Genomic DNA, 12,514 nt, shown 5'->3' with positions numbered 1-12,514 from the left:
TGAAAGTCTCACTCCCTCTTCTGTTTCTCAGCATAGATGTTGTTATGCAGGTCAATGCCAGCGGTAAACAGGTGTGTCCCATGGCAACCGCTGTGTATAATGAATTCCTGACTCAAACAAACATTTTATTCCAACAAACAGAACATATTATATAATAATAGTTTGTGTAATATTTTTAGCATGGCAGTTTTATGGTTGATAAAACGTCAACATTGAAACGTAAACGGCTGGAGAAGGTAGAGGTGAGAGGATAGTCTATCGTTTGGGGAAAAATATTTCTCCGATTTACTTTGGTAAATTTCAGCAGATTGTGCCATGCCAGGTGTATGGTATGAAAAATACGTTTTCATCAAATTGTTATAACCAGGGGAGCGTGGTAGGTAAGAGTAGCCTAACTTACCTAACTACCAGAGACAGAGAAGGGTTAAAAGCTGGTAGTCTAAACGTTTAGTATTGCTTCAAATGTAATCAAACAAAGTAATATACCAATGCATTTTGACTTCATGGAAACATTTTTAGCTGAGACGAAAGCGAAAAGAACATCCGCCCGAATAGGGACTTGAACCCTAGACCCTCAGATTAAAAGTCTGATGCTCTACCGACTGAGCTATCCGGGCTCTGCTGGCATGTCATACGTGACGCATAATAAACATAAAACAGGAAAGATTTTATTAACTTCGCTTGACATTTGTTCCATTACCGTTACACTTACAACAACATACAACGTTACCGTTCTTTCTGTGTCGATAAAGATAGAGCTTTGAAACCAGCTACCTAGTAGTAAACTAGTTAGCCGTATGCTAATTTAGGCTATGCTAACTCATCCTACTGACTCACCTTCAACGGCACCCTAGCGTCAACACACAAAGTCAACACAAAAAACATTGCTTTTTTTCTTTAATGAATTAATTTACATCTGTACAAATGATATTTTACAGGATTTATAAAACAAACAACAAAACCTCTAAACCATACTCACTTTTATCTTGAAAGTGAAGCACTGCACCATTAACCATAATAATAGTGATAACAATGTGACAAGGCTTTTTTAAATTCCTATCCAAGTGCACAACAGTAAACTTAGCCTATTCACAACAGGCAATCATCATGGCACATCCCTTTTATAAATAAAATATTTAAAAATATGTATAAGAAAGATACACAACGAACAACCCCACTAAGGTGACACCCTCTGTATTAACAGATAATTAAAGTGCATACTTCTTTGCTCAAAGAAATTGTGGTTTAATGACAGCAGAACACGGGAAAGTCATGCTGTGATTAAGCTGGATGTGGAGATGGTCATGGGAAAGTAATGTTATTTTGGGATGAGTTGCAACTCTTTAGAACAATGTGTAGCTGATGGTCATGCACTTGTGCTCGAGGTTTTTTTTGTATGGCACATACGTTAATATTACATGCTTAAAACAGCCTTCTCTGTTTGCTGCGCCATTTCGCAGGGTGAAATTAATAAATCCTGAAAAAAAAACTAGGTTGAATCTGATTAAAATGTGCTTGCATACAGCATGACTGGTTACACACACAATGTTGGCCTTTTCATTGTGTACATTTGATTAATTTTACATTCTAAATGATTCCTGTGAAATATCCTAACATTTAAAGTATTTACACAGTCCATGTGTGCGTTCTGCAAAATACCAGGCTACACTGTACAATTATCTTTTAAACAAGAATGTATATGTGCAAACTGAGCCAGACTCTGAACATTTAAAAAATACACATTTTGTTACGCAATACATGCAGAAATAAATAAAAGGTAAGGAGTAAAATGGTATTTAAAACGTGGCATGGAATTTTTATACTATTTGAGGCCTTCATGTGTTTTGTGAAGAGGCAGAATGTGAGCTGAAGTACAGAGCACAGGGTAGGATACAGAGCCTCCAACTTCTGGTACACTAATACAGTAAGATACATACAATGAAAGTCATTGTGTTAGAAGCCTCTTTCTGAACATATTCATTGCAAAAGGGAGAAACAATACAGATAGCACAATTAAGATTATTGTGATCACATTGTGAGCAAGTTTTAACCTATTTTTCTACAGCAATAGTAGCAGAATAATACAGGAAATTAAGTGTTTTTTGTTAACATCATCTAAGCACCACATGCACTTTAATTATATTTTGACATTATAAGAGAGCAAAGCATAATCTGATGGCATTGATGGCTATTATAAATAACTTGATCCTGTAGTTCCTTTTCTGATACACACAATCAGATATTCACCCTGTTTGCACGTGGTAAGTCTTAAAGTATCTTTGAATGGTTTATCATTGTAACTTGTCCAGATGATTTCACTCATAAAGTTTGTAGAGATCATCATGGTACACTGGACTGACACATATCCATCTTCACCTGTGTCAGATCAGAGGGTTAATCCTGGTGAAAAGGCTTGTTTGAAGACGAGGCATGGTTATATGGACATCTATGAAGGATGGGTCGCTGATACTCATCCACATAGCTTGTTTATGTAACCTAAAGTGAGAGAATGAGAACAAAAAAAACAAATCTACTTGTTAGCACACACAGGAAAAATAACACCACCATTCCAATCACACACATAATGAATTCACCTTGTGTATGTGAGGAGGCATATCGTCCTCTAAGCCCTCTTCTGGTAGTGTATCAGGGTGTCGGGGTGCTGCCTGACCCTCCTCTGCCCACCCTCCCATGGGCACACCACGGGCTGACCTCAGTACTCTCCCCCCTGCACTAAAAGAGTCTGTAAAAACAGAAAAAACAAAAGACAGATGAGTTTAGGAAGTGCCAGTAATTACCTTTGATATAGCACCTGTATAGTAAAGATGCAATAATTCGTCAATCAACAGAAAATGTATTGGCTATACCTATTTTGATGCCAAACATTTGCTGGCTTCATGCTTCTTCAGTGTGAGAATGTGAAGAGTTTCTTTTAAATACATGATAATATACTCAATAATAGCTTTATTGTACAAAACATACAGTTTGTAGATGTCACCTTCGGCTCTGGAAAATTACACAGGACATTTTCACTATTTTCTGACATTTTATTGACAAAAGGATTATTTGAGAAAATATAAGAAGGATTAATCCATGATGGAAGAACATTTACACTTGCAGCTACTTTGCAGTAAACTGTTCTAATTTCTTAAAACACATGCAATGCTATCGTTTCTATAGTAAGTCAGTGTGACATGAAATAAAAAGACATTAGGTAAATATTCAAAGTGAGAAACTCAACTTTACACTTGAGAAAAATTTTCATGTTCCTGTAGATGTATTTGATCAGTCAACTTGTTTTTAGTATGTAAAGATAATGGCGTTACAAGGAGTGCCGAAATCTTGTGACAACATTATGCAACAATATTATAAAGTATTCTTACTATGGCATGAGTTACAGAGACTTTAGAAGAGTCTTTTGGGGACGATCATACACCTGTGCTTGAGGACTTTTTTTTAATAAACAGTAGTCATGACAGCAATAATAATAAAGACTGGTAATGCTAAAAACTATATAATTCAAATGCACATGATGTGAAACATGGAGAGTACCTGCTGTAGATCCACTAAACGGCCGCTGGCTGCTGCTCTTGTGTGACGATGCAGCCCCCTCCTGGCCCCGGGTGGTACTGACGATGGCTGAAGCTGACGTGGGAATGGCACATGGACTGGGAACTGTGGTGGGGAAAGTGTGTGAGCGAAGTAAGTGTCTGGAGTGAGGGTTGGGTTCGCTCCTCACTTCATCGGGGATGCTGTCACTGCTTTCGTCACTTTCCTGCCTGTGCCATGTGTGGCGGGACAGCTCGCCACGGGACTGCTGCTTGTGAAACTGAAGGGAGATAAAAAAGATAGCATTAGTGCCCTGTTCATCATTATATATATTGTTTTATTCAATCTTTATTTAACTACCAATATCCCCATGGATATTCAGTGAACACAATACTTGAAACAAATCAGCAAAGATATCCTCTGTCTATTCTATTCTCACACACAATTACCTCATGCATGTAAAGTGCATGGATGCTCATCTCAGTGGAGGCGTACTCTGAGAGGACCAGACTGGTGACCTGACCCTCCCATGCACTGCTGCCGGAGCTCACAGTCCAGGCATCCGTTCTACAGAAAAAGAATACAGAAGTTTGAAGAAAATGAGATCCTACATTGGAAACACTAGGGGAAATAAAGACGAGGAAAATAACAGAGAAAAACTGATATAAATGAACTTACACTTCTCCGCTTTTTTATGTATTCTAAGTCCCATGTAAAATGTCCTTGTCATTTGTATTTATCTTTAATCCCAACCATCCTGTTGTAAGTACAGTTATAGATTGCTAAAGCGCTGGGAATTTAACCTTATTTTAGTCAACTATTTGTCGTTATATTCATCTGATTATTTTTGAAATCTCAGTCTATATCATTTCACCAAAATATCACTGTTTCTTTTTCCCAAGCCCTGTTGTTGTCACAGTTAACTTTAACTTAAATGTAAAAATATTTAGCTTGAAAAAGTTAAGGCATAATTCAAAAGGAAATGTTCCTACCCAGAGCCGGCCATTGCTTTGCTGGTGGTTGAAGTGTGGCCAGAAGGCCTGTGAGCTGCACTCAAGCTTCCCCTCAATTGAAGACTGCTGCTGATCGGGGAAAGGGAGCGTAAGGCAGATGCCCCATTACCCAAGCCAGCTGCTGCATGATTGGTCAAAGAGCCGTCTGCGCTGAAATGAACGGAGTTCAGTGTAGACGGACCCAGCAGGACGTTTGCAATAAGGCTCCTCGGCTGCAAGAGAGAGAAGACAGTAAATCAGTATTTACTTCTGACGCTTTGATAACATCTAACTTATGACCACTGATACTCGAGCATGAATGTTGGTTTATCTCTGTACCTCAGACTCAGACAGTGGATGTGTATCTGAAGGACCTCCTGTGGCTTCTCTGTGAACTTTCTCTTTCAGCTGGCTGATGAAGTGTGTGGTCTCCTGAGAAGGCTGCCACTGAGGGTTGGTGATGGCAAAGTGCATCAGAGACAGCTCTGTCTTCCCGTCCTCTGCCTGCTGGTAGATAGACGCCTCCGTCTTCCCCTCAGACATCCACTACAGGAGGAGAGACAATCAACACACAGGTGTTCACATAGACCCTTTTATTCACTCGCCTTTTAATCTAATGTCACAAAGTCTATAGATAAGTATTTTAAAGTGTGTCTTCTTCATCTGTGTATGTCTGTTTGGCTGCATTTGCGGCTGTATCGTTTCATTATTTAAACTTTCTTTAATGAACTTACTTTGTCCCTTTTGTCGACATAAAATGAAAGGACTATGTCTTGATGAACACGAGCCCCATGTGAATGCAAATACATTATATGCTTCTTTTTTTTAACAACTAAACTAATTTAACATATATTTTTAAGTGCTGTCAAAACAATTTATTTGAGGAATTGAAATGTACTAGTGGTGCTCAAAGATTGCTGCTAGACCGCCCTGTTAATAATAAGGTGTGTTGAATGTTATGAATTAAGTTATTTAGTACCCCCCTACAGCCCCTCATGTTGCAGTCCCTTACCGCAGGGTGTCCATGCTGCCTGATGTCCATCTGGGCGAAGGAGCAAGTGTCTCCTACCCCAATCACCTCCACAGTGAAGTTCCTGAAGAAATCAATGATCTCCAGAGACTTCCTCCTCAGAGAGAAGATCAGGATTATGGGAGTCACCACTGGACTTATCAGCTCCTCCAGAATAAACACCTGAAAGATAACAGAGAAAAGGCTGACCCTGTACATTTGGTTTACAAATTGCAAAGCTGAAGTTGAAACATGGTATTTAAAAAGGCATAATCATTGCGATTGAAATCTAGAAAGATTCTTGTTACTTTAGGATTAAATATGAACAGAACACATGCTGGGACAATCTTGGAGTGGAGTGTAAACCCCTCCCTTAATAAACAAGGTGCTTCTCAGCAGGGCACTATTCCTTGTGAATCGTCTTAAAAGCCAGCAGCATACTGTAAATACATCTTTGGTTTTACAAGTCTCTCTGAGGTATTAAAGCAAATAAGGGAATGGGGGTAAAGCTTGGAAATTAAGAGAAAATAATATTCTAAATCTCTAGAAAAGTATGGATCAACATCATTATTTATTTAGAGAGAGAAGTGATTTCCCTTGTAATTATTCTGAGTCTTGATCTATATTCCCAGTTCAGATTTCATACTCACTGCTTTGTACTGGAAGAGCTGGGAGAACTGGTCTCGAGTCTCATATCTATGTGCATTGCCCTGCCAGTGGTCAGGCATGTAGTGGATATGAGCCAGGATAACCCTCAACAGCTGCTCAGGACAAAACACCATGTGCTTATCTGGGATAAATGATCTGAAGAGACAGAGAGAGACAGAAGTGGTGGCAAATAACTACATCTTATAACTCAAGAGGCTCAAAATCAAATTTGCTTGATAAGTAAATCTGAAAACCCTGTTAGTGAGGATATATCACAAGTTAATTAAAATTGTTCAGAATCTACCTGTTACCTTTCTAATGGGTTATTACTGTACATGTCTTGGATGATTGAATATAAAGTTATATTAATAGAACTGCCTTATTCCTCAGAATTCAATTCATAAAAAATGTCCATCATATCTAAGCATTTCAATTTATAGCTATTAACAGACTTCAAATAGTCAAGAGCTACTTAAGGAAGGAAACCCTCTTAAACTCATCCTTGTACCTCAGAATAATCTGCCGAAGAGCATTAAAGGGATTACAAATCCTGGTAGCTTTAAAAAAGGACAATTAAGATTGGCTCAGCCCTAACATCCTACATAAATTAAGATTTGTGTCTTATATTTGTTTGCCTTTCCATATTAGCCGTGTAATGACAAATGTTACAATCTATAGATCCATTATAATGATCTAGATCACAGATACACTGCTTCAGGCTAAACTACATTCTTCACCACCTACTGTATTTACACATTAAGCCAAGATAGGAATAAGCCTCTTGGGCGTTGGATTGCTAATCATTTAATGATTTATTTGTGTAATTAGAAAATGCTTTAGTTAAATAAGCTCCTCTACCTGCAGACTGTGATACACACTCCAAGAAGCGTGATGGATGAGAGAACATGCTCTACTGCCAGGACGTCCTCGTCATAGATAGTCAGTGCAATGAGGACAGCCAGAAGAGACCCGGCAAAAAACGCCACATTTTTAGCAACCACCGTCAGCAGCGGTGAGAGGAAACAGTTCATATACTTGGATGCAGCCTAAAAGAAACAAAATAAGAGTTATAAAACTAGGTTTCAGTGTAAAAGAGCATCAGGGGGTGAGTTAGTGGACTGACTTTGTAGCCTTTGCTGAGGCGGGACATGAGCTCATGGTCCAACTCATTAAAGTGCCGCAGGTAACATCGACCATACAGAGACCAGCATCTCGCTCCCAGAGAACCAGGCTCTCGTTTTATAACCTATGCACAAACACAACAAACTTCAGTTTAGAACACTAAATGACAAAGGAAAATGTATGAAGTTTGTGTGTACGCATGTTACCTCTGTGTAGCTAAAGAAGGCGTAGAGAATCTGCCACACCAGAATGACAGGACACAGCAGCAGATTGGCAATCCCAATCCACAGGATACGGGATGCCAGCCTGTCTGCCAGCTCAAGCCTGTTCCCTCCTCTCTTGTACTCTGGTTTCAGGCTCCACTCATTCTCAAACAGAGAACCTGCAGACAAAAAATAAAGGGAGGTAAAAGATGAATCCTTTGTAATTCTAAATCTTGACTAATAGGCAAATATATGAGTGGAAGCATGCAAATGGTCATTTCACCTGAATATGACACCATAGAAACACAGCCACATTCACACACATCACATTCAACATGGACGTACCTGGCCCCCAGAAGAAGATGAGCTCAAAGTTGTATTTGAGACCGCGGGTGTAGAACACAGACTCCCCAAGACCAGGAAGTCGAAATCGCACAGGAAGGAGTGATTTATTCACCATGGCAACCTAGAGAAGTAAAGGAAGAAAGTTTTGGTTTGGGTTTTTTTATGATTAAAAGTAGCATGGCAGCAACTAAACAATGTTTTTAACATTTCATCACATATGTTCCTACCATGTAGTTTTTAAAGCGGAGGATGCGGTGGTAGATGTCAAGCTCCGTTAGTTCTTTTTTATGGATGCAGATCTGGTGCTCCTTCTGGATCTCCACTATCCTGGCCTGAACCTCCTGCCATGTTGCATAAGGGAGTTCTGACTGAAAAGAAAACAAAGCGAAGGTTACTTTCTTTTTCTATCTGATAAGAAGTAACTTACTAAAGTACACAAGCAAATCTTTAAGGCATTTCTAAAAAAATAACTTCCTGACATGATTTATATCTCACCATGGTCATTTTGAGTGCGTTGATGTAGAAGGATCGGATCTCCCAGTAACAACAGACGTTGTAGAGGAATTTGAGTAGGCGGTGTAGCCAAAACACTCCAGAGATTGTCAGCACAAACATCACAAATGCATTGTCTCGGATACTGCGGAAGAAAATATTTACTTCAATTAAAAAATGTACACATGTATTTAGCTGCATTAGGATTTTCTGACAAAGATAAACACTGCTTTTCACAAAGATAAACACTGCTATAGTTATGAAAAGAAGTACAGCATGAAAAAGGGCATTTATATTGAGCAACATTTTTGGGGTTGCCTCTTAATTCTGCCATTTTTAAATCATACATAACACACCTTGATTTTTCATCCTGGGGTATTACCAATTAAGGAATATTCAGGCAAAAACCAGTTCCATGTGATAATGTACACCACATACTAAGAAAGCCAGTGTATACATTTGTGTGGATTGTTCTGTTTCACACTCAGATACACAATCGCATCGAAATTACATTTGCAGCTGATTTGCAAAGAAAAAGGATTATTATCGAAATGCAGCGTCACACTAACCGTGCACTGCAGACGTCCACAGGGAGGAAGGCATCAGGCAAAGTGACTTTAGATGAATCAGTGTGATTTACGAACTTGTTGGCAAAGAGTATGTCATAGTCCACACAGTTAGCTAGGAACACTGTGAAGCCAATCACAAACAGCAACTGACTGCATGGAGGGAGAGAGGGGGAGAGAGAAAAGGACACTGCCATAAACAAACCTCTTACAGACAAACAGAACAGAAACATAAGTTCTGAAAGGTACGATACATACACTAGCTCAAAGACCTCTCCCAACAGCATACAGGTGAATCCATTCTTCTGGTGCAGATTATAGACGTAGTGGAGGTTAAGGAACATTGCACATGTATCTGAGATAAGCAATCCTATTTATGATCAAAGATATTAACTGTGCAAGATCAAAGTAGCGTAATACAGTCTTAATACAGTAGGAACACATCCCATAGCCTCGTAAAAGGATATTCTCTGGAAAAACAGGTCCAGGTTTTCTATATGATGCCAATGTGCTGCAAAAAGAATCATCACACATTAGTAATGGGGTTGTTTTGAGGCATCAATGAGTGTAAAAAAGGAGGGTGTGTTTATGTGTGCGAAAAGTTCATGATTTGTTTGTAATTTGTTTGTGCATGTCATACATTTGGCTCCTTCAGGCACATGCATCAGCAGGTTCTCCTCTCCGGGGGGAGAGTCGCTGTAGGACGCCTCCAGGCGCTGGTACTCGGTGTCAAAGTGTGCCATAGTGACAACAGCTTCAGTCTCACCAAGTAGCTGAGCCCCCCGCTACAGACTGGAGCACAGAGAACGGGAGGGAGAGAGGAGGGGAAGGGAAGGGGAAGTCGTAAACAAGGAGGAGATGAGATAAAATAGATTTACAATAGCAAAGGTTTACACATCATATCTCGGTTAATAATCAACTAGTTTTGACACTTTCACCCTATTATGGGAAATGTGTTAAACAGACCAAAGCCTCCATTGAGGCCTTACTATAAACATTAGACTTGATTTTGGATTAATTTAGTCATTATTGATTATTAATCCTTTACAATATTTGTTTTGCCTGATATTTTAAAGCTCAGGATAAGAAACTCAGAGCTGTATTCATAAACTGTAAAAGTCTGGTTAAAGGGCAGTTTCTTCACAAATGCATACCCCAGACTACTGAACTATCTCCACACACGACTACAATTTAAGAGAGATAAAACATTTGAAAATGTGCCACAAAAGTATAGTAAAGTGTGTTTATAAGATATGGTCCTGTAATTATTAAGTGACAAATTAAATCAGTGTGTATAGCAACTATGTTTCATTTGCCTTCGCCAGTTGGAGTGAAAACCAAAACTAAACTGACAAGGGTCTCTGCCTCAAGATCCTTTACTTAAAGCTGTGACAGCTACATCTAAAAGCTATAATAGCACCAGGAGTTCCCAAAGAGACTCTGCAGGTTAATACTGTGTTGACTGAAGACAATGATAAAAGGGCTTGGTGTACAAACCACATATTTTATATAATGATGACATAACATTGGATGGAAGTATTCAAGATCAACGAAAATGACCTAGAGACTAAATATTTCTCAAGAAAACAATTATGTTATGAAACTGTGAAAACAGAATCTTAAAGTGCAATGACTGCATTTAAATCTGAGAGTTACTACATAACAAATCAGGGACTATCCTTAGTTGTGCAATTAATACTTGAGATGTGGTTTATGGGTGCACGTCTTACCATATACGGTCTCAAAACAGAGCTATTTTGTGGTTATTATCCAATACAGAGATTATCTTACCTCCATTGCAGTACAGTACGTCCTGTCCAGTGAGGGTGTTTACTCAACATTACCAGCTGTAAAAAAAAATACGTTCTTGTCAGTCTTATCCAGGACCATAACAGACTCTAGGAAGGGACTGTAAAAGCCATATTAATATTAAAAGGCAACATATAATGAGGCACAGGGCTAAACCGACAAAAGGTGACAGAAATAACTGATGCTTAGTGGCAGTTTTATCCTGGATATAATAAGCAGCAACACAGACAAGAAAGAAGCTAACACAGGAGATTCAGGTGTTGTTGTTGTCGTGGTTTGACAGCACAGGCCTGGCTCCCTCCCAAAAATAATAAATGTAGGCTATGCCTCCCTTACCGATGGGTTCTTCCTCCTCCGCCGCGCCAAGTTAAAAGAGTCAACTCCAGGGGGATTTTTTTGTTTAATCTAATACCTGTCTTGTTTTCGTTTTCTGTTTGCTGCGTCTCGAAGTCAAACACGAACCAGTTTCATTTTCCAAATAGCTAGTACTGTGGCGTCTGTCATAGCTGACGGATAAGGACATTACCCAATCAGAGTGAAAGTTCGCTAACAGGAAGAAAGAACAGCCAATCAGATGTGGTTAGGGGCGGGCTCTAAGAAGACATTGCATGTATGAGAAGTAAGTGACACGCCCTGCATGAGACTCCATGACAGGCCCTTCATTTGCTGTGGTTAGGCTTATCAAATGGTCGTTTACTACCACCGTCTGGTCATTTTTTGTAGCACTACTGGATACTGTCAAACTGTACATGCACTGATACTGCTAAATGTAGATTCTACACACAATTGCATTTCATGGTGCAACCCTGAGTTGCAAAATGACAATAAATGATCCTTCAACTTTACATACAAAGATAAATACAAAGATCTATACATTATTGTTATTATTATACACCAGGGGCCGTATTCACAAAGAATTTTAGGGCTAAAAGTAGCTCCTAACTGGCGAATTTAGGAGAAACTCCTAAGCATAATGGGCGTGTCAGTCTTAAATTTAGGACTCCTAATTTTATTCACTACGAGCAATTCACAAAGTATTTTAGGCCTAAAAGTAGCACCTAAGTCTGGGAGAGCTTAAAAGTCCTCGAGAGGACTCCTAACTCAGTAAGACCTATTCACAAAGAATCTGAAAATGGCTGAGAGACGAAATGTTTTGGAGACAATGGAAGACTGTGAATTGATCAAGAGATATAGGCTAAATCGTGAGGGTATCAAACTTGTTGTGGAATTAGTGCGGGATGCAATAACATCCCCGACTAACAGGAATAACCCGATTAGTCCGGAAATAAAATGTTTGGCAACACTACGATATTTAGCAACAGGGAAAATGCAACTTTGCAATGCCGACGATTTAGGAATATCGCAACCATCAGTCAGCTGTGCCATAAACCAAACCATCAGCGCGCTCTCTAGACCACATATCATCCAACAGTTTATCCGGTTTCCTTTGGACAATCAACAACTACACAGAATCCAAGCCAACTTCATGGCAATGCAGTTATGCCCGGTGTGGTCGGTGCTATTGACGGGACGCACATAAAAATAATTGCGCCATCAAAAGATGAGGACGTGTTCGTCAATAGAAAGAAAGTACATTCCATCAACACGAAGATTGTTTTCATTCATCATGATAGGGGGACTTGAACGGCGGTATGGGCTGTTATTGAAAATGTTTAAGTGCTGAAAATATGCTCATTGGATAATAGTTTGCAGGGTGCTTTTGATTGCCTCCTCGATTTAATGCAATTTACGTATTTTTATTGTTTGCTCTCTCTCTTT

The 12,514-nt window shown here is 39.3% G+C and overlaps 1 protein-coding gene across 1 annotated transcript; it reads right to left on the bottom strand.

Moving 5' to 3' along the window:
* Nucleotides 1-880: 880 nt before the first annotated feature.
* atg9a (ATG9 autophagy related 9 homolog A) lies at nt 881-11,230 on the bottom strand. Its single transcript, XM_079694135.1, has 20 exons — nt 11,072-11,230; nt 10,718-10,773; nt 9,567-9,718; nt 9,394-9,437; nt 9,185-9,249; nt 8,930-9,079; nt 8,364-8,505; nt 8,096-8,236; nt 7,869-7,989; nt 7,527-7,702; nt 7,322-7,444; nt 7,057-7,244; nt 6,201-6,354; nt 5,554-5,733; nt 4,881-5,087; nt 4,542-4,774; nt 3,999-4,116; nt 3,553-3,829; nt 2,595-2,743; nt 881-2,496 (listed from the first exon to the last, which is right to left on the bottom strand). The coding sequence occupies exons 3-20, from the start codon at nt 9,667-9,669 to the stop codon at nt 2,488-2,490; spliced, it is 2,580 nt and encodes an 859-aa protein (XP_079550261.1). The 5' UTR covers nt 9,670-9,718; nt 10,718-10,773; nt 11,072-11,230; the 3' UTR covers nt 881-2,487.
* Nucleotides 11,231-12,514: the final 1,284 nt, after the last annotated feature.

The sequence above is a fragment of the Notothenia rossii genome (assembly GCF_949606895.1).
Source record: "Notothenia rossii genome assembly, chromosome: 7".
NCBI lineage: Eukaryota > Metazoa > Chordata > Actinopteri > Perciformes > Nototheniidae > Notothenia > Notothenia rossii.
This window is presented reverse-complemented; position numbering and strand designations above follow the sequence as displayed.

What these genes read in the sequence shown, in the direction of transcription:
- atg9a (XM_079694135.1), bottom strand. Translation starts at nt 9,669, where the DNA reads ATGGCACACTTTGACACCGAGTACCAGCGCCTGGAGGCGTCCTACAGC. An exon ending in CCTTCTTTAGCTACACAGAG is followed by an intron (nt 7,445 to 7,526) that starts GTAACATGCGTA and finishes GTTTGTGCATAG; the next exon opens with GTTATAAAACGAGAGCCTGG. An exon ending in AGCTCTTCCAGTACAAAGCA is followed by an intron (nt 5,734 to 6,200) that starts GTGAGTATGAAA and finishes GTTATCTTTCAG; the next exon opens with GTGTTTATTCTGGAGGAGCT.